The following is a 24,924-nucleotide window of genomic DNA, read 5'->3' as shown; positions in this document are numbered from 1 at the left end:
ATATGTGTATGTATCTACACGTATAAAATACATGTTTAATATATGTAATTCTATCTTCTTTATACGTTCTAAAAATGATTTAGCTTCCCATGGCCATTTTTCCTTTGGTTTTCTGTATAAATTTTATCATGTGCTTGTCTATATTTTAAAAACATCTTGTGGGATTTTTATAGAAATTACATTAATCTGTGGATCACTTGGGGATTCTCTGATGGCTCAGCAGTAAAGAATCCACCTGCCAATGCAGGAGACACAGGTTCTATCTCTGGGTAGACAAGATCCCCTGGAGAAGGAAATGGCAACACACTCCAGTATTCTTGCCTGGGAAATCTCATGGACAGAGGAGCCTGGCGGGCTATGGTCCATGGGGTCGCAAAGAGTCGGACAGGACTCAGCGACTAAACTACAGTATATTTTGTCCAGGTAGGTGTCTCTGAGTGAATATGAACTATCAAAAAAAATTAAGACTCTGAATGTAAAACAGACACCAGGCACCCGTTCCTCTCCATTGTGTTAAGCCTTCGTTTACTTCACTGTCAAGCCTTCCTTTCTCATCCTATCACACCCTGTTATGCTCCTTATATAGGAGGTCTACACTCTTTAGAGAGAAAAGCAAAATGAAGCCCTGAATAGAGTCCACAGGGTCGCAAAGAGTCGGATATGACTGAAGTGAATGAGCACACTGAATTCATGCTTAGGATTCAGAGACTAAGTATAAATGAACATTTCATGTAAAAAAACTGGAATTTTTAAGAATTTTACCAGTCCTCACACTCCATTCTTCCTAACTTTTCAAAAACATTGTTTAAACCATATCAAACTGTATTTTTTAAAAATACAGCTAAAGGTATGTTTTGATTTTAACTATATTTTAAAAAGCAATTTTTTTCCCAGAATAAACTGACAATACAAAGTAACACAGGTGGGAATCCTAGAACTCACTTGGCTCCTTAATAACCCCAAAGAAAACATTTATTTTAGCCAAACAATTGTAATGTTTGTCTCCTTTTAGAAACATCTGCTGCCAAAATAAACATTTGCACTGGAAGAAGTGTTTTGGCTGTTAGGATGGTACCAAATAAAATACTTATGTTCTGAAACAAATATTTCACTCCAAAAACACATAGCAAAATACATATCCAGAGGGTGTAGACGATAAAGACACAAATTAAAACATCTATTTATTTTTAAAGTCTTTTTCAAAACAACTTCAGTTTTAAATTCAGTTGTTATTTAGATTGAAAGTGGTAAGGGCAAATGGGTCACCTTAACAAAAATAACAAATTCTATTTAATTTTGCCATGGTCCATATTCTTGCTGTTGTAAAGGTCTTTACAATACACATGTCTGTTTCAAAACTAAAAAGTCATGTTTTCCCATTACAAAAGCACTCATGAATTTAAAATCCCCACTCTGCCCTCTTTCTCTTTCCCTGTTTTATAATTCCAGGGTTGGTTTTATAATTCCAACAGGTATCAGGTTATACAAACATCTGCAACAAGATACAAAGAGTTAAAATATCAATTCAATTAACCCTTGATAACTCAGGAAAAATCTCAGACAACATCATTGAACTCTGCTTGACACAAATAAATATAACTTTGCTTCTGTAACCTATTTCTTCTTGGTGCTATTTCTATGAAAAATCTTGTTTGGAGCAAGTCAGCATAGGCCTATGTATACATTTACAATCACAAAGGATAAGAAAAATGAAATAAAACATTTGCTTACCCACATCCCTGATCCCGCAAAGGACACACTGGTGTCTAAGTTTAAAAAAACAGAAGCAGATTCTAGCAGCCTTACAGATTATATATCCTCTACGTAGCTCTGTATTAGATGAAATCAACCAGTGTACTTCTGTTAACCATCCCAGGTTTGAATTCCAGGAGCCTAGAGGCAGAACATTCTTCACAGAGGCATAGAAAATTCATTTCCCCTCTCAGCTCAATAAAAACCCAAGTAGACTAGTTTCCAGGGCACCGTGCAAAACTAATCTGTTTAGCTATGTATTTGCCTGATGATGTGAGAGAATCAGCAAGTGAAAGACCACAAGTCTAGTTCCAGTTAATAAATACCAAAATGATGTACTATTATCACGTCATGCTTCAAAGACCCAGTCATGAGTATATTTCAAAAATAAAATTATCACCATACAAATCAAGAATCACTAGGTTACTAAAATCCAACAGTCAGTGGCCAGTTCCCCCTGACTCTCAGAGATAAAAAGTAAGCAGTGATACTCAGCATGTTAAATTTCATATACGCACTGTGGTTCTTTCAAACACATACTCATTTAAAATTCCTATCACAGGAATAGAACACCAGCCAGGAATCAAAACTGTGACCCCTGAGCCAAAGACAACTTACTACTCAGCTGGTAAGTGGGCAACTCAATTTACAAACTTGAATTCCTGCATTTTAATCCTTTGCAGAAATATATGAGCAATATTAAATGAACTGGATTCAGCTCATTAGAGGTTCACAAACCAAGCACAGAAAGCTTTGGAGGTTGTCCAAAGTAAAGCCATGCCTAGGTGGTGATGTCCACTCAATAAAAACTCAATGTCATCATTATCTTCCAACTTTTTCCCAGAAGAACACCAGCAGTCATGACCACAACAATCCTTGGCCAATTGCCTTAGCCTAAGAGAAGAAGGATAGGACCAGTAGCCAATCACTGTGCCAGGACCTTGTTTGCAGACCAAATTTATAATTATTCAAAATTCGCAAATAAAGCAACTCACTGAATATTCCTTACCAAACACAGACTAAAGCTAACAAAATAAATGTGCTCTAATAACCCTCACCAAAACCTGCACCATTTTTTTTCCTTTCCAAAGCTATTAATTGGCCTACACCTACGATCACGTGCGCTTGGTAGTATGACTCCCCTTTAAAATGTTACACACACTCAAACATGCATTAGCAGTTCTTTTTAGCCTTTTAGATTTCCAAACAAGGTATGTCATTTCAAGGCTATAACTAAATGAAAAAGTAAAAGAGCAATACAGATTATTTAGAAGTTTCAATTATGATTAAACTCCCAAATATGGAAGTTTGATAGCCAGGGCATTCAGTTTCTTACCAGATACCCTATTTTCCTTTCATTATCAGAAAGAGTTGTGCTTAAACAGAATTAGGCTTTTTTTTTTTTGGTTAGCAGTAAAATATCTAATCTAAAATCTTAATTAAAAATTTGCTAAAACATTGGTGAGTAATCTTTAGCAATTTGTCCCTTCAAATAAATCCAAGAGTTACTGGATTTCAAAAGCATTTACGAACCATGGGGATTAAATAAAACAAAAAAGCAAAGAAAACTGCGGTTATTCTACATAACTCCACTTTTAAAAGTGTACATCCTCCACTTTTAGCCTTATGTATGTGGGATGGAAACAATGAAAAAAAATATTCCCAGGTAATTATTCTTCACATTTGTGAAGAATGTTAAGACTCCCACTCTGGGATTGCAAAATAAGCCAATGTCTTAAACCTCTAACAAGACTTTAACTCATTCAAGAAAGAGAAAGACAAATACCGTATATTAATATATATATATGGAATCTAGAAAGATGGTACCAACGAGCCTACATGCAGGGCAGCAAAGGAGACACAGACATTAAGAACAGACTTTTGGACTGAGTGGGAGAAGGAGAGGGTGGGATGATTCGAGAGAGTACCACTGAGACATATCCATCACCATACGTAGAAGAACCAGGGCGAGTTTGATGTATGACACAGCGCACCCAAAGCTGGTGCTCTGTGACAACCTGGAAGGAAAGGTGGGGAGGGATGGGGGTTCAGGGTGGAGGGGACACATGTATACCTGTGGCGGACTCATGTTGATATACAGCAAAAACCATTATAATACTGTAATTATCCTCCAATTAAAATAAATTAATCTAAAAAAAGAAAAAAAGACTAACTCATTCAGAGGAAAAGGTTCATCCAGCAGCTTGCCGTGAAGAGCTCCTTTGGAAATGATTCTCCAAATTTCCCTTCAGGGAAACGTGGCAGAAAGGAAGGTGCAGGGAGAGGGAGCGGCGGACTCCACTGCCCCGCTGCCCCTGCTCGCTCCCTGTGGCCAGACTCCCACACAGAACTGTTAGCCCCAAACCAGCTGGTGATCAGGACCTGAGCAGGGGCCTGCCTGGGCCTTCTTCCCCTCATCTATGGGGAAATTAGCTTTAAAACTTTAAAAAAAAAGAGGGGGGGGATTACAGCTCTCACTTAACTTTTCAATCATTTACAAATTATCTCCTCATAATTAGCAGTCTCAACTAAAGAGTTTTACTATAGGTGGCAAAATATTACTAGAAGAAAGGAGTAATGTTCAAAAAAAAACTACAAGTACAATTAAGTATGCGACTGCTAGAATTCTGAGCGGCCAATCTCTGGTGGCTCAGACGGTAAAGAATCTGCCTGCAGTGCAGGAGACCGGGTTCAATCCCTAGTTCGGGAAGATCCCCTGGAGAAGGGAATGGCTACCCACTCCAGTGTTCTTGCCTGAAGAACTCCATGGACAGAGGAGCCTGGTGGGCTACAGTCCATGGGGTTGCAAAGAGTCGGATACGACTGAGTGACTCACACACCATATTTAATAAACAAGGGGTGAGAACTTCTAACAAGAATGAAGAGCACTTAAAGAACCAACAGCTGGGATTCAAAGGCTGAACTGCTTCTATCTTCCCCTACAACCACCTTAAAATAAAAGTATCACTGAAGGACAAACTAAGATAAAGAGGAAAGACAATTTTCAGTCTCTGAAACTTATTCGTGAACCTTTAGACACAGCTACGGAGTATATAAAGTATGATACAGCATACATCCACTGTAGAGAACCAAAGTTCTATGTTTTCTCCACAGTGATTTTTGGTCAAACATAGAGAAAAACTTCCTGAGAGAAAGCAACTGTGAGACTCTGGAGCAGGCTGCTGGTAGCACTCTGGGATAACCTATCTGGGAACAGGAAAACACCCAGGTGGGCACCAGGCTGGTATACTGTTGGATTAAAGGCCTGGTGTGGGAATTTACAAATCAGCTTTTCTGGTGTTTCTAGTAACTAAACCTGAAACAAGTCTGAATCTCCTCAGGCCAACATTACAAAAATACATTCTCCAGGGTCCAAGAGACTGAGAGCTTACTACTGCCAGAAGGTAGATGGTCATTTAAGGTAACTCCAACTATTTGATTCTACAGAAAAAGGAGAATATTTTTTTTAAGAGCAGAAAGTCTTTTTTGCTTGTTTTATGTAAAAACACAAAACTCATCAAACCTAGGAGAAGGGATACACGTGAAATTCTCTTACAAGAAACACAGAAAGCTGTTTCAAAAGATACAGAAGAAATAAAAGCAAAATAACTTTTGGGCAGACTAAAGAAAACTTAAGCTGATGCCATCTTTATGAAAAAAACCTTTAAATAACTTAAAACTTCACCTTAAGAAGTTTATTCACAGCTCAAAATCTGACACTGTCTGCCACCAGAAATATTAGAAAGCCAAGTTCACTTCGGGGCTCCGATCTATATAATTTGCTGCACAATGGTGACACGGTCAATCTTTCAAATAGAACAGGAACTGTGTCCACTTTGTTCTAAGCTCACTTTTCCTGCTTTTAAAAGAGATGGGAAACAGTTGTACCTGTGATCATTTCAAGAAACTATGAAAATTTTTAAAAAGCAGAAAATCCATGAAATGCTTCCCAACTGTCTCAAAACTAACCTTCAGTAGACAGGAAAAGACAAAGACAACACTAGGAACAAGTGTGGGAGGAAGTGGAGTAAAAACTAGCACAAACCTGCTGCTGGGGGTACTGCATGCCTCCCATGGCCCCCGGGGGCCGACCTGGAATGCCGATTGGATACCGCTGTGGGCCTGGGGGGCCGTAGGAACCTCCAGGGTAAGGGCTGCTCTGCTGTGGCTGAGAATGAGGGTTACTGCCCATGCCATACAGCTGAGGTCTCTTCATCACCATGGGATCCATTGGGCTGCCCTGTGAAGAAGTAAAAGAAGACATAGGCTTATTACCTCATTATTGCAGAGACAGAAATGTCTATTATGCTAACATACACATTAAAAATGCAACTCTCCTTACTTGTGAAAATATGAAAAACAATGACCTGACAAAACCCAGAAAAGCATTTAAGAAAAAAAAACTATGTGGATACAAGACATTTAATTTTTTAACTTTTAGCAAGGCTTTAATAATTAAAAGGGATCTGGAACAAACAATATATGGAAAGATTTTGCATTCATCTAAAATTCTACCATGCACACAGGAAATGGGCATGATAGTTAACCTCACCCAGCTCTTTCAGCTTCCCAGTAACAAAAGCAAAGTATAGTGAGTGGTTAGGAACCCTTCCTGACTTCAAAGTATTCTTAGAACAATTACCTTATTTTAGACCTGAATCTGCAAGTCCTGATCAAACATTAATGTGTCTGAGTGCTCATTAGAAAGTGAAAGGATAGATTTCAGATAACACAGAATGTCTGGGGCAAAACTTTTCAAAGATCACTAGTGACATGAATAAGCACCCAGACTGTGAGTCATAAGCCACCTTCTCAATGCAAGTAAGGCTCTTACCAAACATAACCAGTTCAAAACTGGACTTTTGAGTTTTATTTTTGGCTTGGTGAGTCAGCCCATGGGCCTCAGAGCAAGGGCCACTCAGGAGGACCGAACTGGAGCCTCAGCCCAGGCTTTCATGCCCAGGGTGCGTCAAAGGAGTGAAGTGGTGGCGGGGGAAGTCCCTCACCGCGGTGCTACAAAGACCCACAGATATTTCCTTCCTTCCAGAACCACATGCTGATGCCAATTGTGGGCCAGACTCTGAGGCCCAACTGTGGGCCACACGGAGGACACTGGGTCTCTCAGGAAGGTTCGAAGATTAGCAGGGTTGACGGAAGAAGCCACGTTCAAGGTGGGGAGGGCCACGGCACAGAGTACCCCCAAGCAGGAGAAACATTGGGCATCAAGCACAGGCTCCATGAAGTGATGAACTGCCTGGCACGTGCAAGGAAACAGAAGCAGCTTAGACCCCAGCGAAGCAAAGCAGCAGCTGGAGCGGGCCGAAACCAGTAGGTGGGTAAGCCTCACGCGTCACTTGAAAGGCTTCCGATTGCACATTGGGGGAAACCACTGGGTGCTTTTAACAGCGAATTACGGTCACATCCACCTTTCGGAAGGACGGCGCCCCCAGCAGCAGCCTGGAGCCAGGCTGGACTGCCCCAGCAGGCCACTGAGCCGAGGTCCTGGGCCGTTAGCGGTGGTGGGAGAACGCACGCTCAGATTCAAGGAACAGGATGGAAGCAACTCGACCTGGGAATGATAGAAGACAGGTGGCAAGGGTGGCTTAACAGGTGGTAAGACACCGGTTGAGCCAGCAGCGTGCCGGAGTAGAAGCAGATCCACCCTCCCTGGGGGGTGGGGGCCTTCACTCTTCCGTATGTTAAAACTGCAATTCCGACAGGAAGTCCAGGTGACAATATCAGAAGTGCCACGATGCATTCCAGCCTGAGGAGTCAGGTCTGCCCTCGAGTCATAAGTAGGGAAGTGGGAGAAGGCGCTCCTGGAGGGCAGCGATTTCCATTCTGCTCACTCACACTGCACCTGCAGTACACAAGTCACACCTGGCACGCAGCTCACCCTCAAGTAACCCTGGGTGTCTTCAGCGATACGAAGCGCGTAAAACCCAAGGAACTACCCCGAGAGAATATGTAAAAAGAGCACAACGGGTAGAAGACAAAAGTCGAGAGACTGACATCACTTAAGGAAGAAGGGAAAAGGAGGCCACAGCAAGGCCAGAGGAATGGTCAGAAAATGGAGTTGGAGAGTGTGGTGCTTCGGAGAAGGGAGCAGGTGGAGACATACGCCAACTGCAGCCCAGGTGGCCAACAGGTGAGTCCTAATGCGTGGGCTGCACCTGATGCTCCACTGATGACGGGGCGGTTTAACTGCTGCCCTGGGCAAGGGCAGGCTTATGGCAGAGACGAGGGCAATGCCAAAAGACCAGGAGTTGAGCGCAAACAGCAGGTGAGGGGGAGCCAGGAGTGCAGACCCTACACCCCAAGCATGCAAGGCTACACGAACCACCAAGACTCCTTCCCTCTATGCTCCTACCCCACACACAAGGCTGCCCACGATCTCTGCCATCCTTCCTTCTTAGCGGAAGGTACCCTGGTGCTCACTGCAGTGCCTTGAGTAATCCACTCATTACACATTTACTAAGGGTCTACCGTGTGCATGGTGCAAGGCACCGGAGGCAGAGTGGACATGTGTCACGGCTGTCCGAGAGAGGTGACCAGGTCACTGAAGGAGAACGCGCTGGACAAAGATTACAGTGCAACCCAGTGGACATCCTAGAGGCATTGTGAGGGGGAGCATCCAGGTAGGTCTCAGTTTTAACGAAGCCTTCCTATAGAAACAGCTGATTCCATCCTGAAGGCTTCATAGCAATTTGCCAGGAATTGATCTCACCAGAATGAAAATATGTGTAGGCCAAATGATTTTGCTCAAAACTCACAATTTCATGGAATTTTAACTGTGTTACTTTCACCAGTCAAGAAAAATGTTTACTTAGAACGACAGAAATTGCTCAAACAATATACTGATGTCACAAATGGTGCTGACTTCACAATTCAACACACATATACATATGATGACCTCATGTAATGAAACTAAAATTGAAAAGTAAGAATTAAGTTTTCTCAGAATGCTTCAAGTTAGAACTTATGCCTAAGAACAACAAAATGTAAAGATTTTCCACATTTACTTTCAAAAGGTAAAATAAAACTTACTGTGGAAGTGTGAAAATCGAGGCTGAGCTGGGGATGCTAGAATCTGCAGAGTGAATGAATGGCCCATAGAGAGGCTGAGTAAATCAGATTTCAGGCTAAATTTCCAATATGGGGCCCAAGGCAGCCCTATCTTCACATTCAATCTGAATTAGACAGGGCATAGGAAAGGTCTGCTCACTTGACTTTAAACAGTGCATGACCCAAACAGGCTTAATTAAAGCAGAAATTTAACATGGGAAAATGATTGGAATGTGTATATTTTAATGCTATAGATAACAGTGCAGCAAATTCATCTTATCAGCGACTGAAATTGTTTTGTAATATCTTTCTCATCAGTGCCATAAACTCTCATAGCCCTACTTAAAATTCAGTTAATTTGCACCCATGTCAAAATGTTAGCTTAACCCTGAGATTTCTGAAAATCGAAAGCATGAAATACATAGATTATCTCTACCTCTCAAAATGCATCAGATGCCTTTCAGTGAGACTTCAGATATGAAAACAGATACTTACACAGTGCAAATTATTTAATTTTAACCTTCTCTCCTTATGGCCTATTATTAAATATTCATCCACAATTTAAATTCATCCTGCTGTGTACTTTCACTATTTTTAACACTGAATATGTACCACTGTAGGATCTTAACCTCTGCTTTGTACTACTCTCTCTCCTTAAAGAAATCAAAACCCAAATCAAATCAAAGGCTTTTCCAAAAAAACAATTCACTGCTCATAGTCATATCTAATGAAAAACCATTGTATTCTCATTATCTATCCTTCTATTGATAGAAGTATTTCAAAGTATCACCATTTTCAATTCTCACATATAATTTATGTTATACTAGAGACACCCACTGGAGAAGGCAATGGCAACCCACTCCAGTACTCTTGCCTGGAAAATCCCATGGATGGAGGAGCCTGGTAGGCTGCAGTCCATGGGGTCGCTAAGGGCTCGACTGAGTGACTTTACTTTCACTTTTCACTTTCATGCATTGGAGAAGGCAATGGCAACCCACTCCAGTATTCTTGCCTGGAGAATCCCAGGGACAGAGGAGCCTAGTGGGCTGCTGTCTATGGGGTCACACAGAGTCGGACACGATTGAAGTGACTTAGCAGCAGCAGCAGAGACACCCACTGGAGAAGACAATGGCAACTCACTCCAGTACTCTTGCCTGGAAAATCCCATGGACAGAGAAGCCTGGCAGGCTGCAGTCCATGGGGTTGCTAAGGGTCGGGCACAACTGAGTGACTTCACTTTCACTTTTCACTTTCTTGCATTGGAGAAGGAAATGGCAGCCCACTCCAGTATTCTTGCCTGGAGAATCGCAGGGACAGAGGAGCCTAGTGGGCTGCTGTCTATGGGGCCGCACAGAGTCAGACACAACTGAAGCGACTTAGCAGCAGCAGCAGCAGACACCCACATAAAGAACAGTCCTCAACTATTTCTCTAAATATGTTATTCCAAGCACATTTTTCTGTTCTAAGTACCATTCCACAACTGCTGCAGTGTGGACTTCAATTCTGTGAAATAAATGCTTTTAAAGTAACAGTGTATACAGCCCATTTTCAAAGAGGTCTTAAAATAACTAGTTTAGTTACTTGGTTTAGTTACTCAGCTTCTGATGAATTTTATTACCTGACTAACTCCTCCTTATTCAAATAATTTTTCAGATATGTATGTATTTAGATATGTAGCTATGTATCTATGAGTTATCTCTCTCTCTCTCTCTCTCTCTCACACACACACACACACACACACACACACACACACACCCTTTCCTAGATCTTCTGGGAAGCTGCCACTGTTGCCTATATCCTCCAATGCCTCAGAAAGTTTCCTATCCCCAGAAATACTAAATAAGAAGGAGTAAAATATATATCTTTTAAATATATATTTAAATATCGATTTTGGACATATTGGGTAGCATAGTTAGGTTGTACTATAGGTTAAATAGGTTTTCAGAGGCTGGTCTGGAAATCCAACTACCCTTTAAAGATTATACAAGTTAAAGAACAGGTCACTATATATATTTTAGTAGCCTTTAGAGCGGAGAAGGCAATGGCACCCCACTCCAGTACTCTTGCCTGGAAAATCCCATGGACGGAGGAGCCTGGTAGGCTGTAGTCCATGGGGTCGCTAAGAGTCAGACACGACTGAGTGACTTCACTTTCACTTTTCACTTTCATGCATTGGAGAAGGAAATGGCAACCCACTCCAGTGTTCTTGCCTGGAGAATACCAGGGATGGGGGAGCCTGGTGGGCTGCAGTCTATGGGGTCGCACAGAGTCGGACACGACTGAAGCAACTTAGCAGCAGCAGCAGCAGCAGCAGCCTTTAGAGAAGTTTTTATACTTAGATACTCCCTCATTATCACTCTTTCAGAGTATACCTACCCACCCAAGTATTTATAATGAAGATATCTATGTTAACAGTGAAAGCTAAGTTGCTCAGTCGTGTCCAACTCTTTGCAACCCCATGGACTGTAGCCTAACAGGATCCTCCATCCATGGGATGTATGAAGCAAGAATACCAGAGTGGGTTGCCATTTCCTTCTCCAGGGGATCTTCCCGAACCAGGGATTGAACCTGGGTCTCCCGCATTGTAGGCAGACGCTTTACTGTCTGAGCCACCAGGGAACAGTGTTCACTTCTAAATACCAAGTTAAGGGGATAGCTTATTAGTAGATTCTTTATGAATATAACATTTCACAATTTTTTCAGCCAAATTCCTTAAACTACAAATTAAAGAAAGACATCAAAAAACCCACAGAAAGAAAACTGTATCTTCTTCATCTATCCTTCTAAGTCGCTTCAGTCGTGTCCAACTCTGTGCGACCCCACAGACGGGGGCCCACCAGGCTGCCCCGTCCCTGGGATTCTCCAGGCAAGAACACTGGAGTGGGTTACCATTTCCTTCTCCAATGCATGAAAGCGAAAAGTGAAAGGGAAGTCGCTCAGTTGTGTCCGACTCTTAGCGACCCCATGGACTGCAGCCTACCAGGCTCCTCCATCCATAGCATTTTCCAGGCAAGAGTACTGGAGTGGGGTGCCATTCTTCATCTATAATCACATCTATATATCAGGATTAAACAAGAGCTCAGCGAAAGAAAAACTGTCCCCCTTTAGAATCATTATTTGGAAAAATGTTCTTACCATCAACTAAAGAAAAATTGTGAATAGTCCATTACATATGAAATGGTGAAAATAATAAAACCCAACGTGAGTAAATGATTATTTGAACTAGTATGTATAAAGCAGTGGTAAGCTCTTTCTGAAGGGTAATGCGTGCGATAGGAAGCTTGAAAGCAAAGCTCTAGAAAATATATTTTGTTCCAACCATGACGCTCTCAAATGGGGAAGTGGTGCTATTTATCTGCATTTGTCTGCAGCTACATGACTCTCAATATTGAAGGGGGAAAGCACGGGCTATGGGCACAGAGAGGGTCCACACCCTTATCCACCACTTACTACCACTGTGTAACTCTAAATCTGGTGCTCAGTCCTTAAGTTTTCTCACTCACCAAATGCAAGAAAGAATACCTGTCTCACGATTATAATGAAAATGGAATTGGGACTAAAAGTATCTAAAGGAACGGGCCATAATATATTGGCATAGTGGAATGGACAGGGACGTGGAAAAGTACATATAAAACAATGTCAACTGTTTAAGAGTGATGTGCATGAATTACAGCTGTGCGAAAACTCAGCCTATAACGATCAGGGCCGGCCAGCGTGACCTGTAAGTAGAGGCTGTCACATCATGAAGCAATCTATGTTGACTTTTCTGTGATGATGTCTAAATATAACTATAAAATGCCTCTGTTTTTTCCCAGGCATCCTGCAAACACTACCGTGGCCTGCTGTGGGGGTGGGGTGGGGTGGAAGGGACACAGCTGCCCCACACTGGGCCTCCTGCACCCTGCACCCCCACGCTCACAGAGCTGGGCCTCCCACACTGGGCCTCCTCCACCCCACACCCCCACGCGCACACAGCTGCCCCACACTGGGCCTCCTCCACCCCGCACCCCCACGCTCACACAGCTGTCCCACACTGGGCCTCCTCCACCCTGCACCCCCACACTCACAGAGCTGGGCCTCCCACACTGGGCCTCCTCCACCCCGCACCCCCACGCGCACACAGCTGCCCCACACTGGGCCTCCTCCACCCTGCACCCCCACACTCACACAGCTGCCCCACACTGGGCCTTCTCCATCCCCGCACCCCCACGCTCACTCTCAGCACAAAGCAGCGGGAGGATGCTCCCACTCTCCCCTTCGCCTGTCTAACCCCAAGTTCACACAAGCCCAGGTTCAAGGACCAGAGAGCTGCCCCAGCACCACGCCCAGGAACACTATCTTTGGGGCCTGCTGGAATCTTTCCTATGCAGGTTGTAACCGACTTCTGGGCTGCCTTATATTGATATTTAAGTCATGTACTGTGTTTTGGGTTGTTTTTTTTTCCCATGTTAGTTTCTATGTTAGTTGACTCCCAAGGAGACTAAAATGGCCATGTCCGTACTTTGCCCCTTTTGTGTCTCACTCAGCATATAGCATACGTGCTTAGTCGTATCCGACTCTGCAACCCTGTTGACTGTAGCCCACCAAGGCTCCTCTGTCCATGGAGTTCTCCAGGCAAGAATACTGGAGTGGATAGCCATTCCCTTCTTCAGGGGATCTTCCCGACCCAGGGATCAAACCTGGGTCACCCGCACTGTAGGCAAACTCTTCACCGCCTGAGCTGACCGAGCACACACACTCAGCAAACAGCACAGGTGACTAAGGATGGTCACAGGGCCTCGTGACTCCCGGGGATGAGGACTGGCCACAGAAGTGTTCTCGAAAATAAAAAGTAAGACGGACTAACCAGTATCTGCAACAATTCTGTACACATACGCACGTATTCCAAATCTAAAATATCACTGGGTTCTTACTTTTCAGAATCATTAAGATTAGAAATGAAATAGTAATATGTTGTTACCTATGCATAAAGCAACTTCCATAAACTACCAATAACAAGTGACAATTATCAGCAACGGTTCTTAACTCATAGAATACTTAAAAAATAATACATCCAGGATGTATATACATCCCATATTTAGCATATGGTGTCAAAGGTTCATATAACATCCTCTAGAAACCTATCGAAAGCCCGTCCTGACTGGCATCATCATATGATGACCAACATCTACCCTGCATTTCCAAAGCACTTCATACATTATCATTTGATCACAGCTCTTAAGGCACCCTGATAAAAGATTTGTCAGTGAAACACAGAATCGTAGAATTGAAAATAACCCCACTGATCCATACATGATGAATGTATGAATCCCCTAAAAGTGTCTGCAACCATGAATGTTATTAATTTCTCCCTTCTATATAACAAAAATCCGTTCCTTATAATTTACACCCACTGCTTTTTTTTTTTTTAACTTTGATCCTTTTGAAGAATATTTGAAGATAGCTATATCTATTTCCCTTTTCTGAGCAAAATATGCCAATTCTGAACCCCCTTAACATGAAACATATTATGGGAAGGAACTTGCTTCCCTTCCAGATCCTACATGAGTACAAACCTGGCCTCAGACCTGTCAGTTTGACAGGCCCATCGCACCCCTGATCCAGTTGAGATTAAACCCTCCCTTCCCCCTCTCCTCTTACACAGTTGGTTAGCTGACCCTAGTGGCAGAAGTTTTTATCTCTGCCTGTTTTCATTTGGTATGTATCTGGTCACTATTCTAGCCTGACATCTAACATATTAACTGCACTTCCTATCTTGATGTCAACCACCAATTAAATCAGCACACCATTTCATTCATGCCTTCCTCCAGGGCACTGATAAAAATACTGAAGAGGAGTATACTCTCAAAGGAGAGGACAGAGGCCTGGCTAACTGCTAGTGCCATTCATAAAGACTGACATAAATCCAGGCACCACAATGCTTGGAAGAAGGTCTTCTTCAGAAACCTTAGGAAAATCCTTCCCATTCATCCACAGCTCTCTACCAACTCACTCACTACACTTGTTATGCAAGCACAAGTCCCTGTCTGCCCTTGGGTGACAACCTCTTGCCCACTTCAAATTCCTCCATCTTTCCTAATGTACCATGCAGTCCAAAGTTTAGAAAAACGCTTAGAATGAGACAAAAAGGTATAAGGGAAAGGGAGGTGGCTTAAGTCAGACAAACCTGGGTGTGAATCCTACAGATACACTTATTAGCTCCGTAGAATCAAGCTCACACTTAATACCGTACAGTTGTGTTCACCTCTGGTGTTGCTGGGGGACTGATTAAATGAAGTACCACATGATTTATCACATAGTGAGAATTTCCTAAATTTTTTTGCTTTTCCTCTTAACCAATTGAAGTCAGAGCAAAAATCACTCAATAATTTAGTCTATTTATTTTCTTGTCTCTGCAGCATATTGTTAATCAAAGGTGGACATTCTGCCTTATTCATCTTTCCATACCTAGCACTCAGTACAATGCCTGGCATGAGGAACTTTTGCTGACCAGAGAAAGCAGCAACCTCCTCAACACGCATCACCAGTTAAACAGTAAGGGCTCTGGCAGCCTGAAGGCCTCGGACGGTCAATAGGGACAAGAGGCCAAGAATGACACACCATCGCAAACTTTTCCCAAGTACACATAAGCTACAGCTTCCACTGCCGCCCCACGTCTGTGCCCCTCAAATGTGTCACCCTTCGCTGATTTCTCTCAGCCTCAGAGTTCTATATCCAATTGCCATCCAACATGCCTGCCTGGATAGCTAGGATGCCTTCTGTTCCTGCTCTTAGTGAAACACATCCCCATCCAGATGCACAGTTGAATCCAGGATGCTCTCGACTCCCCGCCTCCCTTCCACCACAGTCAACCCCCCTCGCAGAGTCTGGTCAGCTGGACACATCACTGCAGCCAACAGGAAATCGCCCCTTCCAACCACACCGGCTTCTGTGGGCCTCTAGCGAAACCACAAATTTGCCCACCACCGGGCCTTCAGCCGAGCGGTTCCCTGCATGAAGAAGGAACCCCACTCTCCTGCAGGACTCAGCACTATAGCCCTGCCCTCAGAGAACCCTCCCTGAGCGCCAGACTGGGACATGGCCCTCTCCAAAACCACTGTGCTTCTCCTTCACGGAACTCATCGAAGTCTGCAAGAGTATTTTTATGATGACTTCATGTGTCAAAGTTGCTCAGTCATGCATGTCCAACTCTTTGAGACCCCATGGTCTATACAGTCCGTGAAATTCTCCCGGCCAGAATACTGGAGTGGATAGCTGTTCCCTTCACAAGGGGATCTTCCCAACCCAGGGATCGAACCCAGATCTCCCACATTGTGGGCAGATTCTTTACCAGCTGAGCCACAAGGGAAGCCCAAGAATACTGGAATGGGTAGCCTATCCCTTCTCTAGCCAATCTTCCTGACCCAGGAATCAAACTGGGGTCTCCTGCATTGCAGGCGGGTTCTTTACCAACTGAGCTATCAGGGAAGCCCTAATAAACGTCCCCAACTGGACTGCCCCACAGGAAAAGGAATAGGGAAGTGAGGACAACAAGTATTAAACCCATCGGTAGCTATCGTCTGGGCACAACAGCATATATGTCCAGAAAATAAGGCTGTTTTGGTTCCCTGGTTTTTACCTGATTTTTATAAATTAGCAAAACCTATCATTTGCCTAATACCCTCAAGTTCAGCAACTTGTAAGTCAATTCAGTGAGTAAATCACCGTCTGACTCAACTACACTTCTGAATTTCATTTAGCAAACAATGATTTTATGAACAAATCAAAGTGTGTATATATTTTATTTCAAGAGTAAATTAGATCTAAAAGGAATGTCAAAACAGTAATGGAAATATATTCCATTTCTCCTCAGATTTCTTATTCTCACCATCCAAAACAACTGTAGAACTATTACCATGGTGTTAACAACTTCTAAAATTTACATCTCAAAGTATGCAATATTGTTCATATCCTTGTACTACTACTGAAAACCGAGTAGCAGGCTCTTATTTAAGAAAGGGAAATAATATGGTGTATTTCCCATATAAACACAGATTTAAATCAAGAAAGCAAGCTTTTGTGAGAATAACTCAAATCTAAACCCTACCATTTTTAAAGCTGTGTGATGCTAAAAAAAAAAAGTTCACCTCTTAACTAAACTTCATCTCAGTTATCCCAGCTACACCAAGAACATTACCACTTTACTATAGAGTTGTTTGAGAATTAGAGATAATACAGTCAGGTTTCAGCATATGACAGGTTTTTAATAGTGATAGATTAACATCATTATTATATGGAGGTATAACTCTAGATTATCAATCGGAGGCATGGATACCCTTCACTCTTCTACTGATATACGTAAGACAGGCACTGCTTATCAACCCCAGCATTCACTTCCCCAACGTCCAGTAAGCCTCAGAATCTTTCACCCTGTGGAATAGCCAGCCAGCCACTACAAATTATCAGTTTGCTAACATTCATCATATTTTAATGGCAAACAGGATCCTGTTTGAAAACAAACAGGAAAAAAAAAAGAAAAAAAAACCAGGATCCAATTTACTCTTTCCAGTAAAGTGGAACTACATAAAGTCTGGCACTGTTCAGGTAGAGCTGAGCTCATATCCCTCTCCTGCTTTTGACTAGCTGTGAAACACGATGGGTAAACTATTCCAGTGCTCAAAGCCTTAGTTTTCCCATCTTTCAAGGGAACGTAATACCACCCTCAAGAAGACAATTAGTCTAAAGATACTTGTTGTGTGGTTTACATGGATAAACAATTCCAGACCTATCAGAGCTGTACCTAAGGACAAATCAGAAAAGTTACTGATTTCTCCAGCAAGCTCCATGGATGACATCATGCCTCTTTCGAAGCATTTTATCTACTTTTTTAAAATTAACAACTTTAAACTGCCATTAAAGAAAATGCCATTAAAATACGATGAATGTTAGCACCTGACTTACCTATCTCTGCACAAGAAAGCCTGCTGTGCTGATACACAAGCTACAGCCCCACCTACCCCCCACCCCACCTCACTCCGTGTAAAATGTTCTCTTCAGAGACAGGGCCCTATTTAAGATCTACTTTCTCAGAGCCACAGTGCAGTGAAAGCATACACTGACTCTTTAATGTAATGTGATTACTCAAAGAGAAAATTTAACATGACTCATATACAGTCAAATCTTATAGACTGAAAAAAGAGTTTCAAGGCAGCTACAAACAACATCAAAGTTCCAGACGGGATACTGCAACAAAGGAAAGATTACTATACAGATGCTATTAGGACAGTAGACAAAATTAAAACATGGACTGTAGGTAAAAGTACTGCTTCCAAGTTAAGCATCCTGACAATGATGACTGCACTGGGGTATATAAAAGAAAAACCTTGTTCCCAGGAAATACACATGATACTAAGGATGCGGAGATACTAAGGACTAAAGGGGCAGGATGTATGCAGCCTAATCGCAAATGATTCAGGGAAAATATGCTGTAGACAGACAGATAGGTGGGTAGACTCATACATAAACTCAATAGTAAAATGTTAAAAATTGATGAGTAAAAGGTATATGGGATTTCTCTGTATTCGTCTTGTAACTTTCCTACAAATGTGACTTACTTCAAAATAAAAGCTAAAAAAGGGAAGGGGGGGCAAAAAGGAAAGACAGGAGTAACTGAAAACCAAAAGAATCACTAACCCTCATAAGGGGTCTGCAAGCAAGTCTGCAGGTGCTCAGAACTAAGAGGGTGCGACATCAGGGGGCCTGTGGCAGGTTGGGGGGCACTGCGGCGTGGGAGGACCACAGGGCAAAGGAACCTTCAAAACATGAGGAGACAGCGCAGGACAGACAGAAAAGAGAAGCGGGCGTGATAAGGTGGGACTAACTGGGAGGAGGTGGAGGTTGCTGTGCTTTGATTTAAAGTACTCAAGCTGGCAAAACACATGATGAACACAAACTTTTACGGATATTTTTCTACAAATTCTTAGGAAGCTTCCATTCCACACATACACACACACACAAATCACTCTCAAAATAAAGTGGGGGATCCCGCTCCCCTGGTAGAGACACTTTCTTACAAATCATGGCTGCAGGTTATCGTCCCCAGTCAAGACTTAATGAGGCTCTGCCCCCTTGTCTTTCTTAAGGATGCTTTCAAAAGATCTCGGTCCAGCCCTGAAAGACGTGACACATGCCATCTTTTAACCCAGAGCTCTTCCGTGTCATTTTTGTAAGTTTCAGAAAGTAGTTTTATAACCACTTGCACATGTCACCCTGCTCCCACCTCTTCCCTACAAAGGGTCCAAGCGGACCGGCTCGCCTAGTCACGCCACCATCAAGTTCTCAGGTGTAAAGAAGGAAAGAAACGATCCAAATGAAAACACGTCTGGGATTTTTAAATCTTAGAATAAACAAAAAAGAGGACTGTATCAAAACTGTCCCTGACAAAGGCTTTAGCTGCAGGAAGCCAAGGGTTTCAAGACCACCAACTAACTATCAGTTCAAATGCTCGCTATGCCGAAGGAGCCTAACTCTCTAGGGATTCAGCCTGAGGACCGGAAGAAGCTTCCAGACAGTGGAGCGAGGCCCAGGACAGACTGGAGTTAAGGCCACCTGGCCTACACCCTGCTCACCACTTACTGTGCGAGCCTAGGCAGATCTCTTCAATTCTCTGACCACCAGCTTCCTCCTCTGAAAAAGTAAGGATGGTAACAGTACCCACTTCACGGAATGGTTGTAAGTCTTCCACAACACGGCAGACACAGAACACTCAGAACACAGCCTGGCACATAGGGCGTGCCTGGTTACCGATATAATGTTAGATTACTCCTGGGCCATCTCACTCCTCTGGGCCCACATGGCAAGGGAGAGACTGAGAAATGAACTCTTACCGCACTAGAATTCTGGAACTCTAGAGTCATCATCCGCATCCTTGACAGAACTTCCGGCTGTCATGGTAAAGGATCAGAAGGAATGTGGACATTAGAGGTTATTTCTCCTTTCCATTCCAGAAATCTTGCCAATTATCTGCCCTGAAGGTCAACAGGGAGAGAGAAAGGCTCTACAGGGGTAGAATTCAAAGTTCAACATGCAAACAATCAGGGTTGCCTACGGGTGACACGCCTGCCGCCCAGTAGGTCTTCACCCACACTACACCTGCCCAGCTGTACCGGTACACACCGCAAGGCCCATGCACTCGGGAACATCCCCTTCTAGAAGGCCCATGCACCCCACATACTTCTGGCCACCTGTAAACTAGAGAAAGCTTTCTTTTTCAAAAGTAACACTATAAAGGATTCCGTCATCTACAGAGACTCTTTTATTGAAGAGACACTAAACATGTCTACAACCAACTGAAACTCTCTAAACAGCATCTCCCTCCTCCTAATTCCCCTTATAGACCCAACTTCTCATACACAATGAGCAAATTATTGTTGCTATTATTGCATTAATAAAAAACTAAAATAAAAGAATTCAAGTGCACCTTGACCCTTACCTCTGCAAGCCACCCTCTCCTAAATAATATTATACTGCCTTCCTAGATGTGTGAATTACAAGTAATAAAAGCTATGAAACCTGAGCCCGAGTCTGGCTTATAATAGGCACATAATAAACGTTTGATATATGAATGTGAGAAAGACATCCAACTGCGGCTCCGATTCCACGTGAGACTTCTCCTGGACTCGAATTGTAATGCTTCGAACAGAGGTATTTTTCATTTCCAGGCTACAGTGTCACCATTCCTAACATTCTTAAGACATCACTTTCCAAACTATGTTTATAGCTGCTACTGTAATTAAGATGGGAAGAGGTCTATAAAGCACTCTTTGAGATACATAATATATGTCAGCACGAGAAAAGTCTAAAACATTCTACAACAGAGAAAAAGACCTATTTAACTTGGTCAGACCCAACGCTGTCTGGGCAAGTTTTCAGTTTTGCTTTGTTTTTTGTTTTTTTTTTAAGTAAAACACTTGGAAAACTAAGATGATACAAAAATGCAATGATGCATTTCATTTTCATTGTGAGCTAGCTCTGTGTAGGTGGACAGCAACAAAAGGGTGTGCGCGAGAACGCGTGTGTGCAGGCACACGCCTTCCACAGCAGAGTGTGAGGACAACACAGTGCTTGGCTTACCTCAGGTACTTATACATAGTTGGGCAGTCGGAGCAACAAGATATTTTTACATGTAGCTGTTATAGTAAGAGTAACAACAAGGTATGCTGGTCATATATCTTTGGCATTTATGGAAAATTATTAATCAAGTCCCACCTGAAACAATTTGTTAAATTGATTTTAATCACTGGGCCTCTCATGTGAAGCTTTGTATAATCAGCATTTCATTTACAAAATTAATTGCCTGATTGATTCTCAGGAGGCAGTTGCTGTCATTACCCCGCTGTCATACTTCTGAGTAGGGTGTCACAACATGAAACTCTGACAGTATGAAGAGCACTGCTATTTTAAAAATGGGTGAGGGGCAAAAGGGAGGAAAGAGGAAAACCAAAGAAGTTACATTACCCACTTCAGCCTTAGAAAAAGTTGAAAGTGTTTCATGCTAATTACACTGTATATCAATACCCTTCTGCTAAATTAACATATAAATCTAGGGTTCAGGGCATGAAGGATTTTTCCTATATTAAAATAGTAACTAGAATGTAAAAAGCACAGATTCCCCTCTAGAGTTAAATCTTAATCTATGTCATAAAATATTTATATCTTGATAAAGAGCAGCCCTAAATTAGTCTGGTAGACTACTTGTCCACTGCTAACCATCTCAATTTCACAGACTCTGCCTTTCTCACTTTTCTAATAAAAAAAGCATGACCAGAAATTTTAGGAGTTTATGACTAATATCAAAATATATCTATTTTAAGCATATGCAAAAACACACATTAGCATATGTTCATTCGGTCTTTTGAAAACAGAATCTAGTATTGTTAGATACACACTTTTTAGATTTCCTTTATTGCTCACTATTTAATATTTAGTAGTCTACTAGTAATTGATGGATCTTCACCTAGAAATCTGTCAAAAAAATTAACAAAAATTAGGCTAAAAATACTTGGGAATTTTTAAGCTATTATTAAAAGTGAGACCAGGTTACCTTTGTCACCGTATTTTCAAATGAACCCCTGTGAACATGAGACCCGCCAAAGATTCTTTTTCTTTACCATTAATTTTCCTTTTCAGAAAGAACGTACCCTACATCCTGCACCCTCCCAGCTCACGGGTGCATCGCCCACATTCTCCACATTCCGTAAGAGCACGGTGGACCACAACACCCAGCCGCTTTCAAAGGCAGAAAATTATTTCTCTAGTTTACAAGGGGACTCATTTAAAACAATCCCCATTCAATGCAATCCAATTCCAATGAAGGCCTCTTTTAAATGGGTCACTCTGAATTTAAAAGAGGCCTCCTCGGGAGACCAGAGGTAATTTACTTTCCTTTCAATACAGTGAATTTTGATTCCTCTGTACAGCCACAGATTTCCTTTTAAAAGGAAGATCACCTCATAAATTTGCTCTATTATCTTGTGACCGAACGTGTTTTGTTTGCTAGCTTGGTAAAGAGAGCTAATTGGCACGCTGTACCCACTACAGCCTGCTAAGAGCACAAGTTCACCGCTGGAGAACGTGAGGCAAAGTCTTTCCAGCGCAGCACGGGGAGGGGGCGGGGCCTGGGAAGGGCAGGCCCCTTCTTGACCTCCGGGTCACACTCACTCCCAGAGTAAGAGCAAGAGTCTTCAGTTTTTACTTGGCTCACAAGGGTGCCCTCCGTTTTGATTAGGCAACGTCTACAAAAAGTGCTTCAACTTTGGAAAGGCATTATGAGAGCATAACGGATGCCTAGGATCACTCCTTAATGGAGAAGGCAACTGCACCCCACTCCAGTATCTTGCCTGGAAAATCCCATGGACGGAGGAGCCTGGTAGGCTGAAGTCCACGGGGTCGCTAAGAGTCGGACACGACTGAGCGACTTCACTTTCACATTTCACTTTCATGCATTGGAGAAGGAAATGGCAACCCACTCCAGTGTTCTTGCCTGGAGAATCCCAGGGACGGGGGAGCCTGGTGGGCTGCCGTCTCGGGTCGCACAGAGTCGGACAGGACTGAAGGGACTTAGCAGCAGCAGCAGCAGCAGGATCACTGCTTAAGCTGCACACAATGTAACTGTTTTGTAAAACAGGGTTCCCATATTCAAGCCCTTATCGATTCAATACCTTTCATTACAAAAGAACTGACAAGGGCGGAGAGGAACCGAATTCTCTCAAGCCTGTGCAGAGGGTGGAGACTTCACCTAAACGTTTCATGCGGGCAGCACTACTACCTAGGACAGGGCTTTACAGACGTCAGAAATGGCTTAGAGCAGGAGCTCAGAAGATAAAATGGACAAATGTTACATAAACAGGAATTAAACTGGCAGGAGGATGCAGTTGAAAACATATTCAGGATTATAATTTTCCATTTGGAAAGAGGGAAGTATTATATATGTACCATATTATGTAAAAGTAGAGTTTGATTTTAAAAAAGAATCTTAATTGGTGAGGATGTGCAGGAAAAATTTAGCTATCTTTTCAAAGGAATACGGACCTGGTCTTTTGATAGGATGTATCTGAACGCTGGAAGAGGTTTGACAAAATTTATGTTTATCAAAAGAGGCGTGAATTATAAAAGGTTAACAAGGATTTAGATAAAAGAGGCAACAAGTTAGAGACCATATCCATTCATTCAAGTTTATTTAAACTGAACAGACATTAACATGTAAGTTGCCATAAAAGATAAGTAGATGTGTAAGATGGTCCTTGACTTTACAAAACATACATCATAACAGAGGCGATAAGAGATATATATAAACAATGCAAGGTAGAAATACACTTGTAAATACCACAGGACAGAGGAAAGTAAAGGCCTGTGAGAGTTCAGGTGAAGTAGTAATTCCAGCTGCAAGAAATGGAAAGACTCATGGGAAGTTTATCATTTAACGTGGATAATAAAAGAAAAAGATATACAGAAAACATCAAGGCACAAATATGATCATAACAGCTACTACTTAATGAGCACCTACTGTGAGCTGAGCACTGTGCAATGTGCTTTACAATCAACAGGACCAATCCTAACAAAAAACCCTGTGAAGCAGTCAATACTACAAACCAGTGTTTGGGTGAAGGAAGCCATCTCCCAGATTAGGCAGCTCACCCAAGATTATCCTGCAATATGAACGACTGAGTCAGGATCTCCCGGGTCTGACTGGAGTCCTCCAGGGAAGGAGTCTCTACCAGGCATCTGATTTCCCCTCCAAGCTACTCCAATTAATGCTCCTTGATACGAAAAAACTGTGAAAAGAAAACTCTTCTATCCTGAATTGTGTCCCATGTTAAAGCTCTAATCTCAAGTGTAACTGTATTTGGAGATGGGGTCCGTAAACAGGGAACAACGGTGAAAATGAACACACAAGGGAAGGTCCCAATCTGATAGACCTGGCATCCTTATAACAAGATGAAAGGCCAGGGCATTCTTTCTCTCTCCCCAGGCACACACAAGAGGCCGTGCGAGCACATGGCAAGGTGTGCAAGCCAAGAGTCCAGGCCTCAGAATGGGACCTGTCTCGCTGGCGCCAGGATCTTAGACGTCAGAACTCCAGAATCATGAGAAATAAATTTCTGTTGCTTAAGCCACTCTACACTAGTCTATTACAGAAGATTAAGACACACCACTGCTACTTTTACTTTCAGCACACAACCTGAATTCTGAGAGGGCTCCATGGGATTCTTGCCCCCTATCCCCAGGTTCCACAGTCCTGTGCTATGCCCTCCACTGCAGTACAGGCAACACCTGTGACCTGCATCTAACCCAGAGATTATCACAAAGGTGAAGGGATTTTTGCAGAGGTAACTAAAATTCCCTAATATAGCTGACTTTCAGTTCATCAAAACTGAGAATATCCTCATGGGCCTGACATGATCAGATGGGCCCTTTAAAAGAAGGTCCAGGCCTCCCCAGAAGTGAGAGACCCCCAGCAGCGCACACCCTCTCTGAGAAGAAAGCTGCTACGAATTCCACAGCCACGAGGACAGGAGCTCTGCCAGCAGTCCAAGGGCGCCTTCCCCAGTCAAGCCTCCAGATGAGAAT

The 24,924-nt window shown here is 42.7% G+C and overlaps 1 protein-coding gene and 1 long non-coding RNA gene across 5 annotated transcripts in view; one reads left to right on the top strand and one right to left on the bottom strand.

Moving 5' to 3' along the window:
- ARID1B (AT-rich interaction domain 1B) overlaps positions 1–24,924 on the bottom strand; it is a 435,546-nt gene that overhangs the window by 380,343 nt on the left and 30,279 nt on the right. For 2 of the 3 annotated variants that reach the window (XM_055536066.1, XM_055536065.1), the window contains exon 2: positions 5,798–5,992. In XM_055536066.1, the coding sequence (XP_055392041.1) occupies positions 5,798–5,992 (195 nt within the window). Of the gene's footprint in view, positions 1–5,797; positions 5,993–7,321; positions 7,618–24,924 lie in introns of those variants that run through there. The other variant, XM_055536067.1, reaches the window with a different exon arrangement.
- Positions 7,760–15,350, top strand: LOC129620198 (uncharacterized). 2 transcript variants are annotated; one of them, XR_008698437.1, is made up of 3 exons: positions 7,760–7,900; positions 8,232–8,390; positions 15,216–15,350. It is a non-coding gene; the product is annotated as an uncharacterized LOC129620198 (long non-coding RNA). The 2 variants fall into 2 exon arrangements; XR_008698436.1 differs by lacking the exon at positions 7,760–7,900 and adding an exon at positions 7,983–8,035.

Source organism: Bubalus kerabau, chromosome 9, assembly GCF_029407905.1.
Source record: "Bubalus kerabau isolate K-KA32 ecotype Philippines breed swamp buffalo chromosome 9, PCC_UOA_SB_1v2, whole genome shotgun sequence".
Taxonomy (NCBI): Eukaryota; Metazoa; Chordata; class Mammalia; order Artiodactyla; family Bovidae; genus Bubalus; species Bubalus kerabau.
Note: the sequence above shows the minus strand (reverse complement) of the source record. Positions and strands in the feature narration are given on the sequence as shown.